We start from the raw sequence: 22721 nt of genomic DNA, 5'->3' as shown, positions 1-22721 counted from the left end.
ACAGCTTTTCCCTTCTGCTGTCCTTCGTAACAGACGAAGAGCTGTTCTGAGGTCCTGAAGCTTTGTGACCTTGAGGCTGTTCACCAATGCATCCGTGCCGAGTATTCCCTCAGACAGGTAACAATGAGAGAAGTACACAGATTTACCTGAGTTACTCTGAACAGTCTCTACGTAGCTGGACTGCCTGTGGGGTGGAGGCGCCATTCTCCCAGACATCCGGGCAGAGCTGAAGTGCCTGCCATGGTGCCCTCTGTAAGTGCATGAGGAAGGAAAGTAAATGTATGGTAACACCTGCTTGGCTACAGGAATGGAGTGACGGATCATGAAGATGCTGAATTATGTCCTTTGAACAACCATGCACATCTGCCCAGGATGAGAACAGTGTAAAGCGACCTCAGATGCTTCTGACTCCACAGGAGGAGATGGCAGGTGAGTTGCAACACGACTTGCTTTTGAGGCGGCTGAGAGCAAGATATCTTGTCTATACCTCGAGGCAGTTGATGTGCCAATGCAGCTGGCGTTCTGTCCACTGCATGCCCGTTGTATGTGCACACAATATTTGGCCTTGTTGGACCACCACAATGGACAATGGAGGGCGGCCAGTCAGGCTGATATTGACAGTCTGTGAGAGGGAGACATGGATATCCAGCCAGCTGGCAGCAGCAGATGGACGCTGCTTTCCCACCGATGAGGGTAGTGAGGGGGGAATTACCAAGTCTATTTCTGGCAGTAAAATGTGCCGGAAAGGCGCTGCGGACACAGTTGCATCGGTCAGCTAGCACTCCCAAAAACCAACTGTTTCAGAAAGCTTAGCCTACACATCCATGTGCCTCGAAAGATCCAACCTGCGTGAGGCAGAAGGTCATCCGAGTCCGTGGAGAGAAGAGGCTCACCCTCCAATGTAGCAGCCAACATCTGGTGATCTGGAGGAGAGCAGAAAGGATAAGAGTGGTACCGTGTTTGACGGGGAGAATACACTGCACTCTCGACTTAAAAGGAAAAAACTGGAGAGCCTTTGCTGAAGTGCCGTACTGCTAACGATGTGCAGACACGTTCCCAGGAGCTTCTCAAAAAGCAGCTTGCTGCTGGGCTTTCAATACGAAAAAAGTTGATTATGCATTGCACCTGGCTTTCGTTTATACTTGCATGGCGGGGCAGCACTGGCAGATGCAAATATGGCATGCCAAAATTTATTGGCTCCTTGTAAGTTTCTCGGAGCAGATAGGTCTCTCTAGTGAGTTCCCAATACATCGGTCACAACGTGACGTCGTTGTGACCAACTGAAAGGGAACTGTACATGCATACGTCTACATTTATTCTCACAAATGTGCTCATCAAGAATATTGTTGTTGGCTGATATTCTGAAATTTGGTTAGGTCAGTGGTTTTCAAACTGGGGGCCGTGAGATGGTGCCAGGGGGGCCCCAGTTTTATGACATTTCATAAAATACATTAATTTATCATGAATTCTGTGTAATTAAACCTAAAAAAAAAATAAGGCTACTAACCAACAGCACTACTTTGTATACTTTAATATGTTTTGTCTTATTAAAAATATTAAGTTTTAGAACAAATTTGAAAAAAACAAAAAATTTGGGGGCCGCGAAGGAATGCACCATATACAAGGGGGGCTGCATGCTGAAAAAGTTTGAGAACCACTGGGTTAGGTAACTGCAACTAGGATTCAAACCTAGAGATGCTTCAATGTGAGTGTGAGTTTAACATAAAACATGATATCTAGTATTTAGAGGGCAAATTCGTGCTAAGTGACCTTAGGGCCAGGTTTTCCAATTGAACCGGGTAGTCCAGGCAAACCCATCTCTCCCTGTGGAAAGACCAAAATAAGCCATAAGATGTATTGACTGGAAATGCATTCATTTAACTTTATTAATATTCATTCATGCTGTACATAATACACTTGTCACATCGCCATAGACTACAGTATTGAAGCCTACAATTGTTAGGTACAGCCCTGCCCCATTTATTAACAATTAGGCTATTACAACCAACTCACTAACTCTTTAAATAGTCTTACAGCTATTGTTCCAAAAGAAAAGAGACTGTGTGAGAGAACTTACAACACTCAAGTATACTGTAAATTGTCAGGGCCTAATTTAACTTAAGAATTACTCACAGGGTCTCCAGCTACACCTTTGGCTCCTTTATACCCGGCCATGCCAGCTTCACCCTTTAAATACAAGAACAAATGTAGATTTTCCATGTTAATGGTTAAAGTGTTTAAATAGTAAAATATAATATAAACTTGTATAAACTTCTGTTTAAAAACACTGAAATGTATTGTCATTTATTAATATTTAAGAAAATGTAAACATTGTAAACATTGTTATACTGAAAATAAAGCCTTATTAATAATACAAATAATATTTTTGGAACCTCTGACCTAAAACAGTGCACTGGGTTTATGTGTTAAACATGTGTTGAAGGCATAGGGCCAGATGTACTAACAGCTTGCGCCAGTGCAAATGCTTCCTTTGCGGTTATAAAAACTACTGTCAGGATTTACTAAAAAGAGAAAGTAAAAAAATTGGCACTGAAAATGCACGGACTCGCAGTTGTTTTAGTGATGGACCTTGTTGCATATGCATTTGTACGAATTTCCCTTTCAGACGCAAAGTTTATGAGAGGAGAGCATTTAAGTGAATCATGCAACACGATTTACTAATGTCTGAGCTTGTCAGTTTCATGAAATTATTTAAGCATATCTTAAACTCTACACTGCATTGGTCATGATAGTAATGAGAATTTTGCAGTAAATCACATGCAGACATCTCATCTGCACATTTTTTAAAATGTGTCATGTTTAGTGAATCTGGTCCCTAATCGCTAAAGCCATTAAACATTTAAGAGACCTTAACTTATAATTAATACATGTATTGTGACCATTTTAGTCCAGTGTCAGTTGAATTTCAATAAAAGCAAACCTCAGAGGTGACATAAAGTCATCCAACAGCAAATTTTATGTAACACATAAGAAATGTTTTAAAATCAGGATTATTCCATCAAATATCCATTATTAGGATAGTGTTGTTGAAAAATCTATTTGATTTTAATTATTTGTAGTAGGCAAGATCTGAAAACTTTTTTGTTATTTTGTCAATTTTGTCCCATTTTCTGCAGATAAATGCAAATAAACATAACATTTTTATTAGGAAACTGGCAGATATGTTGTCAGTAGTTGACATAATGAAACTCTACATACACAGTCAGACAGAAAAGGTACAAAACTGGGATGGTACCCTCCAATGTTAATTGTTGTAAATTAACGCCCATACAACACATTGAAATGTTGTACCTTTTGGGGTACAATATTATTCCCTAGGACCAATTGTGTACATTTAAGGTCAATTTTTGTAACTGTAAAATGTTAGAAGCAGACATTTTACTCTCCCTTTAAGGTACACAAAAGGTCCTTGAGGTACAGTTATGTACATAAAAATGTTCAACATTGCATTATGCTTTGAATAAAGGTACAGAACAGAACCATAGGTTACCACCCCAGTCACAGAAAAGGTACAGTTTTGTACTTATTTCTGACAGTACCTATAAACAGAAAATTTAAAAAATTTAAAATAATCTCAGAGCTCTCTTATTTTTTCATGCAACAACATGATCACACAAGAAAAGGAAAATACTACCTTTATTCCTATTGGACCATCATTTCCAGGTGTGCCTGGCATGCCCTAATAAAAAAAACAACACATTTAAAGCTTGCTAAACCTTTGCAGCTTAACAATAAACATACAAGAAAATGTAAGACAATACTTATATGGGCATTATGTTGCACAGGGTTTAAAACACAACAGGTTAAATAAATATTAAACATGTCAGTTTTTTAGTAAATTTATTTCTAAATGTGCTATTGACTTGATCATGTAATGGGAAAAGGACCTCAATTACACTTGGACCATCATTCAAGGTTTGGATCTGCCTTCATCGCTTTTAGAAAATATGTTAACTGAGGAAAGTGGTGACATATTCAATACTTATTTTACTCGCTGTATATATCACTGCCATTGTTTCGTCTTAATATCCACACGTTTGTTTAAACAAAAGCCTAGTCCTGGATTCATCTAAACTGCCCAATAAGTTTATTAATGGTTTTAACGTTAGAGTAAAGTATTACACAAAACAAAGCTTATAAGTGTGCGCTGTACTGTAAAAGATGAACTGAAGATGGTGAGTGCAGTGTTATGTAAGGACACTGAAGGGGATTTCCTTGGTTTTTGATGATGCTAACATGAACGGGATGGATGAGTCACTTATGAAATATGCGTCCCTATTGGCATCTCAAAGCTTTGTCAGCCAGAGAGAGTAATAGTTTTAACAGAATGTTGTTGCATTCAGCTAGAATTATAATAAAGGGAGAGCTAAACCAAAGATAGCAACAGCTCTGTAAACATACACAAAGAGCAGTAGGATTTAAAGGTGCTGCAAACTTGTTGTTGGTAGTACTTAATAAGAAATGTAAGGAGCTATACCCTTCAGACTGGTAATTTTGCTTACTATTACGCTACCACTTTCTATTCTTGAATAATCCTTATTATACAGTCTTTTACTATGTATTATGTAACAGCCTCATTTACAACCAATGCTTTGGAAACCGACCAAAACACTCAAACATAATACAAACACATAACACCATAGCAATGCCCCCATTAACATGGGTGAGTGACAGACCAGATACAGTACATCTCTTTATTCACTGACTCAGACATCTTTTTGTAAAAGTGATCTTATAGGGACACGTGGTAGTTGGTTTATTGCCTGTCCACAGTGCGTGTTACATTTTACTTGTGGGATCTTCCCATTACAAGATGAGATGTCCCCATTACAATGCTGCTGTATAATCTGCACAAAGCATTTTCTTCACTTTAAAAATGTCCTGCTATTTTTACTATTGACAGTTCGTTGATTGGATGATTATGCTAATTTGTCACCTTCAGTGTGCCCAGTGGTAGTCAGCAGCCTGGCAAATGATTGGTTACAGTTTGTTTTTAACAGTATCGAAAAAATGCACTCTGGAAAGTACACAAGCAAACACTGGACTATTTAACTCTGGGCTGGCAATGCCACCAAAGAAAACAAAACAGTATACTGTGAGAGGCGTGTGGTTTACATTGTAAGCCCATTGGTAATTTAATCTGATTATCTACTATAAATATAGTCCATCATGAAAAATGACATGGGTTAAATAATTGTATGCAATGCTGAAATTTCTGTAAAAAAGAGCAGCCTTTTTGTTTAACGAAAAATAAAACGAGCATGAGAGAGAGAGAGAGTGCATGATGACAAAATAATTTCATTTTTGGAAAAATATATTCCTTTAAAACTTAAGTTGTTCCGATTGTTCTCTCTTTCCAGCTCTTTCTGTCTCTGTTTATGATCAATGCTGTAGGTCTGTGAGAAGCTGAGAAACAGCTGTCTTGATCTCATGTGCCAGGAGTTCGACTGTGCCCTCTAAACACTTACTGTAACGTCAATCTTGAGCGAAACAAGAATCAATGAAAAACCCTTTAAACAGCTGTTGCCAAGTATAATGTTTAGAGGACATTATCACAAATGTTGATGCTGGTAATTGATATTGGCAGGCACTTGTCGAACATGACTAAGAATCTCATCCACAGAGGGAAAATATATATGTTGACAGTGATTATTGAAATCGTCTTTTGAGCAGTTGAACATGCATGTACAGTAACAGTCTGGGGTTTTTGAATGAAAAGAAAAATAAACAAGCAAATACCTTACAATGTAAGCATATTCAACTAAGCCACCTTGAAATAGCTTTTTGGTGCATTTTCCATGATAAGAGGAAGCAGATGTTTGGTCTGGGTTTCCTCTATGGGGACCAGTAAAAGAACATGGAAAGTTGTTGCAAAATAAAGTACCTTCCATTTCTTTAAGGATATAAACTCTCACGTCACTGCAAATGCCCTTGGAACAGAAAACTACAAGAGATGAAACTTGGCTAACATTAATTAATGTATATTTCTTGCTGTAAAATACATTGAAGCTTGCTCAACAACTAGCAACACATGTTCTACTGATTTCAAAGTATTTATTTAGACTAAACAAAGCATTCAACATTTCGCCTAATTGTAAAAGTTAGCATAAATATTAGCCGGTGAAGGACTGGCAAAAGGTCATGTGGCTTGATAAAAAGCGCCTCAAATCATGTGCCCATCATACAGTAAATAATATCCCGTGTATAAACCTCTGGAGATTTCTTTGGTTAAGTCCATACTCAGCAACATTATGCAGCCATTAAATGAAGTCAGCTGACCAGCAATAACCAGATTTTTTTTTTTCAGGACAACAGCAGCAAGATTCACTGGGTTCAAATTGTGAAAGAGTGGATCGGGAAGCATGAGGAATCATTTTCACACATGAATTGGCCAACTAAGATTCCTGACCTTAACAGTGTTGAAATTCTTTAGGATGGGCTGAAGAAGGCTTTGAGGAGGGGATTGGGTCTGCTGAGCCAGTACAAAATTTCGACCAAAAATTAATGCAAAAATGTTGTGTCATTGCATAAAGTTGTAGAAACAACAAATGCACACTGTAATCAAAGCAAAAGCATATTAGTGTGAGTATTTTCCTTTGGCCAGTTATACAGGTAATCACACATGATTAGTCACTCTCTTACATTCCCACACACACCCTGTCTGGTTGTTATTTTAGAAAAGCCTGAGTAAGTTCCAACATGACATTTTCAAATGTGTAACACATGATTGGAGGCATCTTTTTCACTCACACTGTACTTTTATCGATCCGAGCCCAGGCGCGCTTTCATCATTAGAATGCAATTGTTTTAAAGAAAGCAGGAAGTAAAGCGCTCTCTTAACACTGGAAACCATCAGAGGCGGACAGAGTACACAGCTTCATTACTTGAGTAAAAGTACAGATACCCCTTACTAAATTTTACTAGAGTACAAGTAAAAGTACTGCAGTCAGATGTCTACTTAAGTAAAAGTACTGAAGTATCAAGAGTACATATCTAGATATTGCATTACTACTGCCACAGAGAATGAATGTTTTATGATGTCGAACGTTACATATTAATTATTTTGCACTCCTAGAATAAATTAAGAAATTAATGTCACTGCAAACCAGTTTCATCATAATCAGTGGTCAAATGTTGAAGCTGGAGTCTCTAACCTTTCTTGTATTGCTGAGTTTGTCCAGATCAAGTAAGAGTGTGATGTTTTGACGAGTAATTAGTTTTGAACAACAATATTCCAGGCTCACCAGTGATCCCTGCCACTCAAGGGGTTGAATTTTTGTAGATGGTGATAAAGTTCTTTTTTTTTGTAAACACAGCAAACACTAGTGATAGGGATGAGACCGCCTATGCCAAGTCCGAGTCAAGACCGAGTCTTTGAAGAGTTGAGACCGAGTCGAGACCGTCCGTTGGTTTAAATAGAGTAGAGTCTGAGTCAAGACAGAGTCGGAAAGGAAGCAAGTCCGAGTCGAGACCAAGTCCTTTAGGACTCGAGAACTACATCACTAGCAAACACGGAAGCGAAAACTATCATTAACTTGTTCAGATAATTCAAATAGTCTGGCGAAGTGCTGCGTTTTTAGAAGTCATTTTCTAAATTCAAACTAATTCGAAGCCAGGACAGACTTATGAGATACAGATAATGAGGTCATCCAGGAAAAACAGTACCTCTCTCTACTTTAATACAGATTATATAAACAGACAATATTTGTTTTTGATTATAATTTGTTTGTTTAAAAAGTGGACATATATGTATCATGTTTGTGTGACAAATATTCGCAGAATTTCAATTGATTTTTGTGAATGTACACAAATAAAACTAGACCCTTCACAGTTTCAAATGATGTCTAACACGTAAGTGTATGATTATTAATGATGAAGTATTTAAAGTTGATATTGCTTTGATGAGGAGAAAACATGTCAAAATGCGGCACCGCGTTTTTCGACCCCACGGTGTTAAAGGGTTCCATGGCAGTCCCTTCTAAAACTACAGTAAGGTCCCATATCAGAACTCTCACTGAGAAGGAGGCCTCATCTACGGTGGCCTTGGGGTGCAAAAATAAATTACAATGGTAAATTACTTATTTACAAGATTAAAAACAAATTTACAACTTTTTAAACAAATTTATAATTTTTTTAACAAATTTACAAGTTTTTTTTTAACAAATTTACAAGTTTTTTTAACACATTTACAATGAGTGAATAAATGTACAAGTTTTCTAAACAAATTTACAATGATTGAACAAATTTACATGTTTTTTAACATATTTACAATGAGTGAACAAATGTACATGTTTTTTAACAAATTTACAATGAGTGAACAAATTTACACGTTTTTTTAAAAATTTACAAGTGTTCAAACAAATTTACAATGAGCGAACAAAATTACAAGTTTTAAAACAAATTTACGTTTATTACGGAAAGGGTAGGTACAATACGCTGACGTCACGCATCTGAGCCTCCGGTGGGAGGAAACCCGGAAGTATCGCCGTGAATCACATGAGAGTTGTGAATGCGATGTTGTGTATTAGGCTGTACATAATATTAACGGAAAGAGAGTGATAATATATAACCTTTCATCGCTTCCGAAGTGACTAAAAGGGATATTGGACCTTATTTTCAGGTAAGTGAAATAGTTTTAGTTAGCTAACGTTAGCTGTCCAAGTTGCACACGTTTTGGATGGCAGTTATCAAAATAATTCACTGACTTTCTCATTAGATTACAGACAACACGAGAGGGTGCTTCAAACTTTTTAATCAGGACTGCATTGTTTGTTCGCTCCCGGGGTTACATAGACTGAAACGAGGAAGTGTGACGAATTTGTTTACATGGTGCTGTAAACTTCAACCCAGGAGGACACTTCAAATGAATCAAGGGTGCGTTAACTTGTTCGATGATATAATCTGAATAATCTTTAAAAGATTAGGATTTTATGTAGTGACTAATGAGACGATTTGTTAAAATTACCTATTTATACTATAAATTATATTTTCATTTAATCATTTAAACCTCTCTGAGTGTGACAGTATTGTAATGTTTTATCATATTACAAAAACTCTAATGTTGCCTAAGCAAACTGTCATTTATGTCAGATAGATAGATAGATAGATAGATAGATAGATAGATAGATAGATAGATAGATAGATAGATAGATAGATAGATAGATAGATAGATAGATAGATAGATAGATAGATAGATAGATAGATAGATAGATAGATAGATAGATAGACTGCCAAGACTGAAATCATGATTATGTTAATTTCCAGTGTCTGTGATATTGAAACACTAAAGGAAGAAGAGGAGGACCACTATTCGTTTCCTGAGCAGAAAAAAAATTAAGCATGTAATTCATTGATGAAAATTAGAACAAATAAATCTCATGACTTCATTGATCTTTCTTTTTTTACATGTAATTTTCTCCTCTTTCTCAATACACAGATCTAACAGTGGTTCTGGGGCATTGCAAGACTATGGTTACCTGGAAACATCTCCTATTATGGAAGATTATCGCAACATTTGTGTCTTGGATCATTTTTTCTTGTTTCTCTGCCACAGATTTAGCTGTAAGGTTTAAAGGTCCCGTTTATCCTGATCCCATTTTTTAAACTTTAGTTGGTGTGTAATGTTGCTGTTAGAGCATAAATAATATCTGTAAAATTATAAAGCTCAAAATTCTATACCAAGCGATATATTTTCTTTAATAGAATTTCCCTTTCAAAGCCTATAGCAAACGGCCAGTTTGGACTACAGCCCTCTACTTCTCGATTGAATGACATCCAAAGAAGAGTTTTTTACTAACCTCTGCCCACTGGAATATGTCAGTCGCCAGCTAAGCTCAAGTGGCTCTACTAAGCTGCTGTTGAATCACAGCACACTAAACAAACTACATAATCAGAACTCGATAGGTATTTCTGAAGGAGGGACTTTATAGAACAAGGAAGACATCAGCTCGTTTTTAGTAAAGTAAAAACAGCGCTAGAGAGTATGTGAAAAATATTGTCTTTTTTTACACACAAAACATGAACACACGCTATATTGCACACCATAAACACAATCATAGTTTGTGTTAAATACTCTCATTCTCACGGCACCCATTCACTGCAGAGGATCCCATTGTAAGCAATGTAATGCTTAATTTCTCCAAATCTGTTCCAGTGAAAAAACAAACCATCTATATCTTGGGTGAAAAATTACTTTAATCCCAAAAACAAACGTTTTTCATTTAAATGTTTTTACTTTGCTTTATTGTTACAATTTGTACAGTAGATAGAAAATATACATTGGAACAAATGTATATACAGTGGTGTGAAAAGGTGTTAGCCCCCATCCAGATTTCCCATGTTATTATTGCATATTTGTCACACTTTAATGTTTCAGATCATCAAACAAATTCAAATATTAGTCAAAAAAATAAAACCCAAGTGAACACAACATGCATTTTTTAAATGAAGGTTTTTATTATTAAGGGAAAAAAATCAAAACTACATGGCCCTGTGTAAAAAAGTGTGTTAGTACCCACTGGCTTTTAATGTAAATATGTTTGGTTCTAAAAATGTACATATATATTTTTTCATACTTGAGACAATATACATTGAAGTTCATTTATAAATAAAACTATATTTTGAACAATGAGTGAAATTAAGTTTCTTTAATGTAGAAATGAGTTGTTCTAAAACTGTACAGTTATTTACTTAACACGTATCTAATATGTGCATTGCATGTCTGTTAGAAGTGTGTGTGCTATTCCTGGGTTTATAAGCATGTGTTAAGCAGCCAGTAGTTAAAAAACGAGTCCAACTTAATTTTTACTGACTTCCATTTCTCTAAATATACTATTTGGAGGGTTTAGCCTCCGCCCACATCTCCATCAAAGTAAATGCGTTCCAGGTGGATTCGGAAGTCAGTTCTGGTTTTGACAAAAAAATCACACCATGTTATCCCTGTGATTCCTCTGATAGTGTCCTCCTGGGTTGGAGTTTACAGCACCATGTAAACAAACTCGTCACGCTTCCCCGTTTCAGTCTATGTAACCCCGGGAGCGAACGAACAATGCAGTCCAAAAAGTTTGAAGCACCCTCTCGTGTTGTCTGTAATCTAATGAGAAAGTCAGTGAATTATTTTGATAACTGCCATCCAAAACGTGTGCAACTTGGAAAGCTAGCGTTAGCTAACTAAAACTATTTCACTTACCTGAAAATAAGGTCCAATATCCCTTTTAGTCACTTCGGAAGCGATGAAAGGTTATATATTATCACTCTCTTTCCGTTAATATTATGTACAGCCTAATACACAACATCGCATTCACAACTCTCATGTGATTCACGGCGATACTTCCGGGTTTCCTCCCACCGGAGGCTCAGATGCGTGACGTCAGCGTATTGTACCTACCCTTTCCGTAATAAACGTAAATTTGTTTTAAAACTTGTAATTTTGTTCGCTCATTGTAAATTTGTTTGAACACTTGTAAATTTTAAAAAAAAACGTGTAAATTTGTTCACTCATTGTAAATTTGTTAAAAAAACATGTACATTTGTTCACTCATTGTAAATATGTTAAAAAACATGTAAATTTGTTTAAAAAACTTGTAAATTTGTTCAATCATTGTAAATTTGTTTAGAAAACTTGTACATTTATTCACTCATTGTAAATGTGTTAAAAAAACTTGTAAAATTGTTAAAAAAAACTTGTAAATTTGTTAAAAAAACTTGTAAATTTGTTTTTAATATTGTAAATAAGTAATTTACCATTGTAATTTATTTTTGCCTTTCCAGGCCACGGTACTCATCCTTAATGTACCACCCAGGAAACTAACAACTAAGTATTGACTCCCTTAGAACCTCTAAAGTAAGTAGGGAGTGAAAAACAGCCAAGGCTTGCGGTATAAACTTCTTTAAGTAGAGGTTGCAAGGCCTCAGGAAAGTCTTGTAGAAATTTCAGAACTGAAGCCACTGGCCAGTTAACTAGGTCAATATGCCTTTGACTAAACAAATGAAAGCTCTTCACTTTAATGTTTAAAGTCTCTTGGTGGAGGGAGCTCTAGAGTTAAGTATGGTCTCAACAACCCCAATTTACAGACCATTTTTCACAAACTGATACCTTATAGGGGCCAAACCCACAATTTCCATATTTCCGGAAATATGGCACCCCTAGCTCGCATCAGAATGTGCATCCACAGAAAATTCTTCTGTGATTTACCTGTTAGGAATGCTAGAAAATGTGAAAAACAAACTCAGGCCGCCAAAATGGGGCTATCATTTCTTATCATTTCATAGAGCGATTGGGGAAGAAGGTGTACAGGCGTAACCTCAGCCACGTCTGTACCATACCGTAGCTGGATGGCGATTAATGTGTCAGAGAGAACCATAGAGGCTAATGGGTCATCTCCTGAGAAACAAATAGGTTTGTTATACCATATTTGGATCAAATCTGCTCCACCATCTCAAGGTGGAGTTTCCATTCCTTGAGCCTTAGCCCCTGCCTCAACAGAATGTCTGCTCTCACGATCTAGGCTCCTGGAATACACATTGGACTGGGCGACAAAAAAATGCTTTCTTTGGGCCAAGATTAGAATCTGAAGCGCAAGGCTGTTCAGAGGGTGCAACTTTAGGCTTCCTTGTTGATTGATGGTCCCGTAACATATAGTCTGTTCTGATCCGAACAAAATGACCTCTGAAAACTGGGAGGAAGTGTTTCAATACCCGAAAGACAGTTAACACACTGCCCACCTTACATGTGTAGGTATGTCACGACAGCTACTTTTCATAGGTAGGTTAATTGCCCCAGAAATAATGGTGATCATGCGCGTAATTTGCACGGGGAAAAATCAAATCCAGCTGATATAACCCCCCAATATAATCATAACATTCAGATTAAAATAAATATGAAATGTTTCAAATGAACACTTTGTTCGTTTTCTTTATTAATTTCATTTGCCAGCAAGAAAGATAGTATTATATTTTAAATAATCTGGCTTGTACCCCCCGCCTCGACTACTTGGTATGACCCAGTGCTGTAGTCCAGGGTATACGCGCAGGTAATACGGCGTATTCTCACTTATTTTTCAGTCGGATTTGCGTATACCCACTTCTAAACAGTGATTTAGTGCATGGTATATGCAGGTATACAGCGTATTTCCACTTCTCTTGCAGCTAATCCAATCGCATGATGTGAATAAACGCAAAACACTCAATAAAATAAGTTACTAAGCGAGAGGAAGACTCCCTTGAAATATGATTAGCCAAAATGCTAGGTTGCCGTCATTCTGACAATGTCCAACGCAATTGGATTAGAGAACTGTCAATCACTACCTGGTTCACTGCCTGCCATCATTAATAGAAAAGATGAAGCAAACTACTGAAACCGTTTTTCAGATTTACAAACAACATTGCAATGCTAAAGCATGTTTGTTAAAAATAGTTATATATCCTAATTAAACTAAGGTCTAGTCCTGGCTTAAGCTAATCCCTTTCCGGGAAACCACTCCTAGATGTTATGGTTATGTTTCAGGTCACTTTTTATTTGTATAGCTCTTTTCATTGCCTCGGTTTTTAAAGGTCCCGTTCTACCTGATCCCATTTTTCTAATTTTAGTTAGTGTGTAATGTTGCTGTTATGTCATAAATAATACCTACAAAATGATAAAGCTCAAAGTTTACTGCCAGGCGATATATTTTCTTTAACAGAATTCCTATTTCAAAGCCTACAGCGAACGCCCGGTTTGGTTTACAGCCCTCTACTTCCCCGAATGAAGTCAAAGCAAGAGTGTCTGACCCAACTGCCTACATGAATATGTCATTTGCTATAATGGCTCTGGGCTAAGCTGCTGTCGAATCACAACACACTAAACAAGCTAAACAATCAGAACTTGTTAAGTATTTCTAAAGGAGGGACTTCATAGAACAAGGAAGACATGAGCCTGTTTTCAGGACATGGAAAACACCAGTATACAGATAAGTAAATTGTGGGAAAATAAAGCGTTTTTTACACGTGAAACATGAACACATGTTATATTGCCCACTATAAACACAATCAAAGCTTCAAAAACACAGAAAGAACAGGACCTTTAAACAGAGTAACTGTATTCTGTAAATGTATTCACCAGAAAAACAAAACATTTCAGCTTTCTCTTCACCTGTCACTGTCCGCGCTCTCTCTCTGTGTGTGTGTGTGTGTGTGTGTGTGTGTGTGTGTGTGTGTGTGTGTGTGTGTGTGTGTGTGTGTGTGTGTGTGTGTGTGTGTGTGTGTGTGTGTGTGTGTGTGTGTGTGTGCACGCACGCATATGTGGACTAGTGCTGTGTTCAAAATATCGATACGACGATACATCGTCATGGACGCCTGACGGTGCGCATCGATACAGCACCTTCCGTATCGATTCGGATGTACTTTTGAAAGTAACGTGACGAATTTCTGTTGATCCGTGATCCATATGGAAAGGACGCATGTGTCCCGCGGAGTACGTAGAGTTAAAGGTGGCGGGGTATACTTTCACTTTGCTTGTCTGTCTCGCTGGCGCACGTGTCTGCATTAAAGTCAATGAGTTCAGTATGAAAGCGCAGATATCTTAGCCTATACTACTGCAAAGGGCTTTATTAGCCATGCTCTTATAAAACAGTACTAATGCATAGAGATGAAACCTGACAAAGATTTGCATGTGAAAAGTGTACGTCTAGAGAAGAGATACAGAGCTACTTCAAACTATAACTGTCACATTAATAATCTGATTTCTATTAAATAGTATTAAGTCTGACTGCATGTTTATAGATATATTCATAGATGTAGAATAATGAGAGACAAGAGTAAGGCACCATCTTTGTAAAACTGCTTTTAAAAAAAACATAAGTTAAGTACTAACTCTGGGATTTTAAATATTTCTAATAGCTAATAAATGAATGGCAAAAACACAACTGTTACAACACTGCTTATTCAATGTACAATAAACAAATAATAATAATAACAATAATAATCATAATAATGTTACTAAATTCCGAACAAAAATGTAATTCAAAATAGTCTTGTATCGTGATGCGCATCGTATCGGGACCCTTGTATCGGGATACATATCGTATCGGGGAATTGTTGGCGATACACAGCCCTAATGTGGACCCTGAGCTGCGCATGCCACTCTTCCGAGACTGAATGCCCGTTGTACGTGGCCATGGTTAAAGCATCTGTGAATACAACAGTATGCCTGCTCTAAGGGCACACTGGCCAGGAGAAACAAGGGGTCTGACCACAAAGTGAAAGTTCGACCGATGTGACATGCACATAGTGAGTGCCGCTCTGCCACAGCCATCTCAGGACTCGGTCTGCAGTCAATGTTGAAGCGGCCTCATATGAGTAGTGTTACAGCTGCCATGGCCTCCAAATGCCCCAGGAGCCTCTGAAATAACTTCAGTGTGACCACTGTTCTGCATTTGAATAAATTCAAGCAGTCCAACATCGACTGAGCACTTTTGTAAGGCATGCTGTTTGTGCGACTGAGTCCAGGTCCATACCGAGTTTAGAGATCTACTGCATATGTGCAATTTGTTCTTCTCTTAGTCGACCCAAAGGCCCAATCGGGCGAGGTGCTTGAGCACCGGGTCCCTGTGGACACATAACTGCTCTCGAGGTGGTTGAGTATGCAAACGCCATGCTCTCTAATGAGATCTTCGTGAAGACACAGGGAGACAAGGACAGGACGAAGGGCAGAATTTTGTACTCATATGCTCACCCCTTGATTGCAAATGCAGAAACAGCCTGTGCCAGGGGGGTGGAGACAAGAAAGCATGAGTCCTTCAGGTCGATAGCTGCAAACCAATCAGGTGCTCGACTCAGGGCCCCCTGTAAATTCCAGAGTTAGGGTGTAAGTGTGTTTTTTGACACTGACCTGACTCCGTATTCGGCAACAGTATCTGTCTGCATCCTGCAAAACGGAGGTGTAAGTTGTAGTAGGCGTGACTTGTAGTAGGAGGCGTCTTGTACTTTTCTAAATCGCGGTTCTACCTTGAGATCTACCTCCAAGTCAGAAGTGAAATGATGAAAGTTTTAAGACTTATTTAAAAAATAAGCTAGTATGCTAGCAATACATGTGAAACAAATTACTTGTGCATCAAATTGTGAATCAATGTGTTTATAGTGAATTTCTCATTAAATTAGTACGCTGCTACAGGTTAGGACAGGCTGAGGATAACGAAAGCAACACATAACAAAACCATGAAAAGCCTTTTAATGGTAAATTTAGTTTTCACAGATTCATCCATTATTGTGTAAAGAGAGGCTATTAAAATAGTGTCGGTACATTGTGCATATTTATGCATTAAAACGTATGGGTGGAGTGTTTTTAGCACTGTGATTCTGCTGGTTAATTAAATTAAATGGAATAAATAAATGTATTAATAACTTGTATTAATAAAATGTATTTACACGTTCAGGGATTAATAATAATAGAAAGTGATGACAATGGCATTTTTCATCAGATGTTTATATTAACAACAAAAGAAAACAACACTAAGCCAGGGGTATAATTATAATTTACAATTTATTGCAAATTAAAGAAGTGCCTTATGAGTCTATTTTTTTATCTTGTCCTTTGTATATTTATAAATCAAACCGGTATGAGAGACATACACAGCACACAGTAAGCTGTACATTATAAACATGCATAAACATTATAAGCTTGTGTTTATTTATAAATATTGTAAATCAGTACGTTAATACAAACTCTCTCGCTATGGCCCCGTTTGATAATAACAACCCAGACCTCTGCATTACATCTGAAGCCTCCAAATTAGGCAATTTTGGGAAAAGGTTATCATCTTAACTTCCAAGATGTACTACGAATTCGAGGAGAGCTCGCGTGATAAGTGAACCGCGATTAAGACATATCCCGTACCACCCTGCATATTAATTCGGTTGTCACTTCACCTTTTAATGCTTAATCCTGTTCTGTACACACATAGTTTCCTAATTACGGGACTGACAACAACATTCTACAACCAAATTAACTCCTGCAAAATGCAGGTGACAACCACATTTAACGTGACAGAAACTCTGCGTAGTGTGTACATAACTGAACTGAACAACTAATTAATAAAGTGTTTAAACATGGATATGACAGGTCTCTCTTCTGAAAAAATAAATGCCTAGAAGGGGAAAAATTCTTCTGTTTGCCTGGTGCAAAAAATGACAGAGGCACGAGCGTTTGTTGACTAGTGTTGCCAGATCTTGCACTTAAAAAAGAAGAATCCAATAATAAACCGAAATAAATCCAAATGCTTTATTTCAAAGATTAAAACATTGGGAACGGGACATTCGCACTTTAATAACACCAAAAACTTGTTTGCTTCATGAACCAAAAGCCATAAACGGTTAAGCGCCAAAACGGTATGTATGTACAAAAAAAACACGAGGACCTGGCAACACTACTCGCGCTGTTTTACAAATGCATGCAATACACAACGCTAAGACGGAGGTTTATTGCAAAACTGTTAAATTATTTTGGTTAAAGCTGTGAGACGCGAGACGGCAGAACGAAGCTATGGTTACCTCTGTGTCAATCATCACATTTTCGGGAGTGAGTCTTGTTCTGTACAGACATGTAATGAACATTTATTGGATTCACTCCCACATTTAAATGGGGTTGTCACTCTCGAAAGTTTGCAGTGTGTACGATAGAGGGATTAGAAGAGGATTTTTTACCGTGAAAAAGGAAGATCTCACGTGGTGGGCCGCGATTTAGAAAAGTACAAGACACACCTCTTACTACAAGTCACGCCGGTAACACTTTATTTTACGACCCGCAAAGTACCGCGTAATTAAACTTTAACGAATTTACAGCGTACCTATTTGTAACAACAGGGTAGGTAACCTGTAGGTATAAGGGAATAATATTTTAAGTTTGGGGTAATAAGGGGGTAAGAATATGAAGAATTATTAATTATTTATACTCTAAGTATTTTATAACAACAGGGTACCTATTGTAATATTACGTGGTATGTATGACTTAGTCAAGTCTATGGGGAAATTATGTTTTATTTATTTTTTATTGTGAATTTTTCATATTGACTACTGAATGTTGTATACAGTCAATGTCTACGAGGCACATCGGCAAATAAATATAACAGCATATCACTTTTATTTTAGTAGCCTATATTACTTGCTTTTAATAACAAAAGTCCAGCTGATTTAATGTGGTTATCTTTTTTTAAGGGAAGTACAATAAAAATAGCAACTTATTCTCTATTTACCAGGAAACTCCTACATTTGCGGACATATTTGAAGTGGTGCTTTGCAATTTATTTACTGTAAACAATAGTATTTTAGCCAAATATAATTTCTGCAATGGCAATGCAGAATGAAACAACAGCAGATATCAGCTCCCGCTAAAGCAAAAGACGACTACATGCGTAGGCTACTGCGCAGGTGTAGAGCGCGCGGCTGCTGCAGGAGGTTTGCTGGAACGCGATCCTGAGGTGAACTTTCTTTAAGAGGTTTTAAAAACGTTCTACACTGTGGAGTACAGCTGCGAGTGATGTTAGCAGGTTCCGCATGCTGGATAAGGTGACTGGTTTTGTTAATACATGACTCACGCATTTCAAACAATGTTTTTCAAGAAAGTTGCTAACGGTAGCAGGTTAGCTAGCACATAAGTAAGCCTAAAATTTATAAACGTAACTGGCTTAGAAAACTCTGTTTCTGTCAAGGCACAGTGAAGAAACATTTACTGAAGGCTTTCATTTATGTTTTTTATATGTAATGCAGAACAGCATTTGTGAGACGACATCAACTCATCATCCGAGTGGACAAGAACACCAACAGAGGAAGCCAAGCCGCAAAAACAATGAAAAATTGTCATGACTTTTTATTTTAAATAAAAGTTATTTGATAATAAACATTAAGTGTTGGCTTAATTATAGTGTTTTAAAGATGTTTTGAAATAAGTTGTTTTAAAATAAAAATAACAATATTCTGTATGTTTATGGTATTTACCCTATAACATTTATAACAAGAGGTGAACAAAGCCCCACTTCAATTTACAGCCCGCAAATATAAGAGTTACCTGGTACATACACAGAACAAGCGGGGAATAAGCCCCACTTCAATTTACAGCCCGCAAATATAAGAGTTACCTGGTAACTCCTGTATACAGATCAAAGAGGTACAAGTTGCTATTATTTTTATTGTGTGTTATATTTTATTTGCCGACGTGGCTTGTAGACATCAACTGTAGGCTATACAAAACACTTCATCAGGTAAGTAGCAAATATGAAAAAAAAAAAACATATTACACATAGACCATATTACCCATAGACGTAAGTCATACATACCACGTAATATTACGATAGGTACCCTGTAGTTATGAAATACTTAGAGAATAATTTTCCATATATTCTTACCCCCTTATTACCCCAAACTTAAAATAGTATTCCCTTATAACTACAAGTACGTACTGTAGAGGTACTCTGTTGTTACAAATAGGTACGCTGTAAATTCGGTTTAATTACGCGGTACTTTGCGGGTCGTAAAATAAAGTGTTACCGTCACGCCTACTACAACTTACGCCTTCGTCTTGCAGGACGCAGACAGACCCGACTCATATTCGGACAGAGAATCATAAAGATACCCTGCTCGATAGTCCTTTGAATGTCCAGTCATGTCCATGGGCAAGAGAAGTAGATGAAGATGATACAGGTCTGTACTGTCCATCCTTCTCTTAGCCCTCTTCAGACCTAGAGAAAGGGGATACTGCTCTTTTTTTTGGAAAATATGAGTACCGCTGGCGAACAGAAAATAAAATTAACTCAGGATTTTCCACCCGCCTTCTCTGGGAGAGGCAGTGGTGCGATCACCACATCCCAAAGAGCAGTCTCTGGCATCTCTAGGTCGCCCGTCTCAGGGCGGTCTTCCCACGCCCAGCTCCAAGATGCTGTGTCATGTCCGAAATGCTGGAGACAGTTTTTGTGTGGATTTGAGAGGTACGTCCTGATTACAGATAACCAATTTGGTTTTAAACGATTTATGTATTTTTGCAGTAAATTAAATCTTAGATATATATAATAGACAAAATTCCACAATGACCTTTTGCTTTATTGATGCTTCTGGTTGGTGGTTCAATCCCTGACTCTACCTGACCAAGTGTCGAGGTGTCCTTGAGCAAGACACCTATGCCCAACTGCTCCCAACAAGCTGGATGGCATGCATGGCTGACACTGCCGTCAGTGTATGATGAGTGAGTGAATGGGTGAATGTAAGACAACTTATAAAGCGCTTTAGATGGCCATTGGTCTGTGAAAGTGCAAAATAAATGCAGTCCATTTACCATTTTCCATTCAAGAGCCCTATATGTCACAATAAGCAGTAATAAAACAAACAACTGCTCGGCTTCGAAGCAAAAGGCGAAATACAGTTCAGCTGCTGGCAGTATGCAAATACTGCAAGCCAATTTTCATTGGCTCATTCTAGCTACACTCGAAGCAGATTGGTCTCTCTAGCGAGTTCCCAATTCATTGGTCATCAAAGTGACGTTGAAATGACCAACTGAAATGAAACTCACAGTTTAAAAATACTCTACGCGTAGAGACGGATGAACGCGTATACTGTAAGCAGAAATACTTCTGAAGCGTCATAATCAAAAATGTCCTTGTAGGCCTTTTCCCTCTACAAATCAATTGCAAGCATGCATTTGCTGAGCCCAATTGCTAAATCACTTACAGTTGTCTTAAGATTATCCTTCATACTGTAGAAAGCATCACCTGGCTAGCCCAAATAAAAAGAATTCAACAGTAATTCTCAAATGTGAGTCTTTCAACAGCTTACTCTTTATGGAGTTTCACTGACTTAAACACCTGGCAATGGTCAGAGTACATTTAAGATATACTCACAGGATGTCCCTCTCGTCCATCCACTCCAGGAATTCCAGGTGGTCCTGGGTCTCCCTGAAAAGTAAAAAAATCTGATTTTTTTTCACAAAACTCCAATATGAAAAACATCAGGGCCCAAAGGTCTAAGAACACTTGTGAAAAAACTCCTATATCTTTAATTTTTCTAAATTTGCATTTTTTTTTTATTACAGATTCTTTCATGGGAGTAATAAAATGACCTATATGACTATAATGTAATGTTGCCAACCATATTTTTACCTTCTTTGAAACTGTAAAACTAATTTATTTTAGGCTAATGTTAAAGTGTGAGTGTATTGTTCCTGAATAAAGCCCGGTATGCACTGCACAATAATTGGCTGTCCCAGACGAAAGATTGCCTTCATGAAACAATCGTCGCAATTTCTGTGATCGTGGCTCTTCATCGGTGGTCCTATGTCGTACAGTGAGAGAGGTTCAAAGACGGCCATTTTCCCGGTCTTGGGTCCTAAGATAGCCAGAAATTCGGCATGATCACCGCACAGTGTATTTGCTGCTACGACCTGCACGCTGGTATTTGCTTACCACGAGCGCATGCTGGTAACGTGTGACGCAGTCGCCGAAGCATCCGTGTCAACATCGTACAGTCTACATGCCTATAGTACCCGAGTTTAAACGATGTGTATTCCGGGCTTAATGCTTTTGTCGCTGAAATAGCATAGACATCTTTTTTTGGTGCTCATGAACTGCAAGTACACTCTTAGAAAAACAACACATTAGTGTTGATTCTGGGAAAAGAATCCACCCATTTCTGTGTTATTATTGAAACAACACATTTTGTGTTACTTTTAACACAACTTGTGTTATATTTTAACACAAAATCAACACAAAAAACGTAACGCACAAAGATGTGTAAATCCTTTCTAAGAGTGTATGCTGTGAAACAAGCATTCATAATAAACAAGATGATGGGAAAGAATGGCAGGACTTTAAAAGCTCTTGAACTGCTGGGAACAAAATCAATGTTGCAACGATATGTTTCCCAGCTAGTTTTTTATAGGTCTGGACTCAAACTTGAGTCCCTGTAAGGCAACAGCTATGTCACAAACACTAGGCCTGCACATGGCTTTGACAACAAAACTAGTGATGTTTCTCAAAGCAAGGGGTATCATCAAAATACCAAATAACTGTTGGGCAGTACCATATGTTTCCTTTCTTAAATCCTTTTGGGCATAGCCCAATGGGTGTCAAACTATGAGCATTTAATCATGAACATTTGCCAACATCATGATTATTAAATATGGAAACATTGATTAAGTGCCCAGGACACCTACGGTTTCATGGTTTCTATGGCTTTAAGGCAAGAAATTGCACGTAAACTTTAGGAAAGTAATGGATATTTATAAGACGCGTAACTAAGCAAACAATGAAAGGATTTATCAAATAGGCAACCACCAAAACTTGATGACAAGCTTGGTTTAATAAAAACCATCTGTCAGGACAGCCTAAAAGCAGACAGCATAGAGGAAATAATGGTGCAAAAGCTTTCATAGCTCTCCAGAAGGAGATTCTGTCCTAGGATATTGTTTCATACAATCATGTCACATAATTCTGCAAGTTCAGGCCAGAGCCAGCCTCCTCAAAGAAAGGGTCAAACATTGCCAAATATTCTCAATTGTCCATATTCACATTTCATCATAACTGTTAATGCTATTAAAATTTCACAATGACACAAGCTAAATCAGTACAGACCTTTTGCCCAATTGCTCCTGGAATTCCAACTTTCCCATCTCGGCCAGCTGCTCCCTTTATGAAAACACCAAATGTCATTAAAACTTAATAGTAAACTTTTCACTTTTGTGAGAT

General features: G+C 37.6%; 1 protein-coding gene and 1 long non-coding RNA gene across 2 annotated transcripts in view; one reads left to right on the top strand and one right to left on the bottom strand.

Moving 5' to 3' along the window:
* col21a1 (collagen, type XXI, alpha 1) overlaps nt 1-22721 on the bottom strand; it is a 107571-nt gene that overhangs the window by 25353 nt on the left and 59497 nt on the right. The window contains exons 15-19 of the mRNA XM_065249434.2: nt 22608-22661; nt 20880-20933; nt 3656-3700; nt 2134-2187; nt 1771-1824 (exon numbers count right to left, since the gene is read on the bottom strand). Coding sequence (XP_065105506.2) covers nt 1771-1824; nt 2134-2187; nt 3656-3700; nt 20880-20933; nt 22608-22661 — 261 coding nt within the window. The remainder of the gene's footprint in view (nt 1-1770; nt 1825-2133; nt 2188-3655; nt 3701-20879; nt 20934-22607; nt 22662-22721) is intronic.
* Nucleotides 8306-10651, top strand: LOC141281325 (uncharacterized). Its single transcript, XR_012335575.1, has 4 exons — nt 8306-8641; nt 8738-8895; nt 9286-9362; nt 9458-10651. It is a non-coding gene; the product is annotated as an uncharacterized lncRNA (long non-coding RNA).

This window comes from Paramisgurnus dabryanus, chromosome 20 (assembly GCF_030506205.2).
Source record: "Paramisgurnus dabryanus chromosome 20, PD_genome_1.1, whole genome shotgun sequence".
NCBI classification, from domain to species: domain Eukaryota; kingdom Metazoa; phylum Chordata; class Actinopteri; order Cypriniformes; family Cobitidae; genus Paramisgurnus; species Paramisgurnus dabryanus.
Note: the sequence above shows the minus strand (reverse complement) of the source record. Positions and strands in the feature narration are given on the sequence as shown.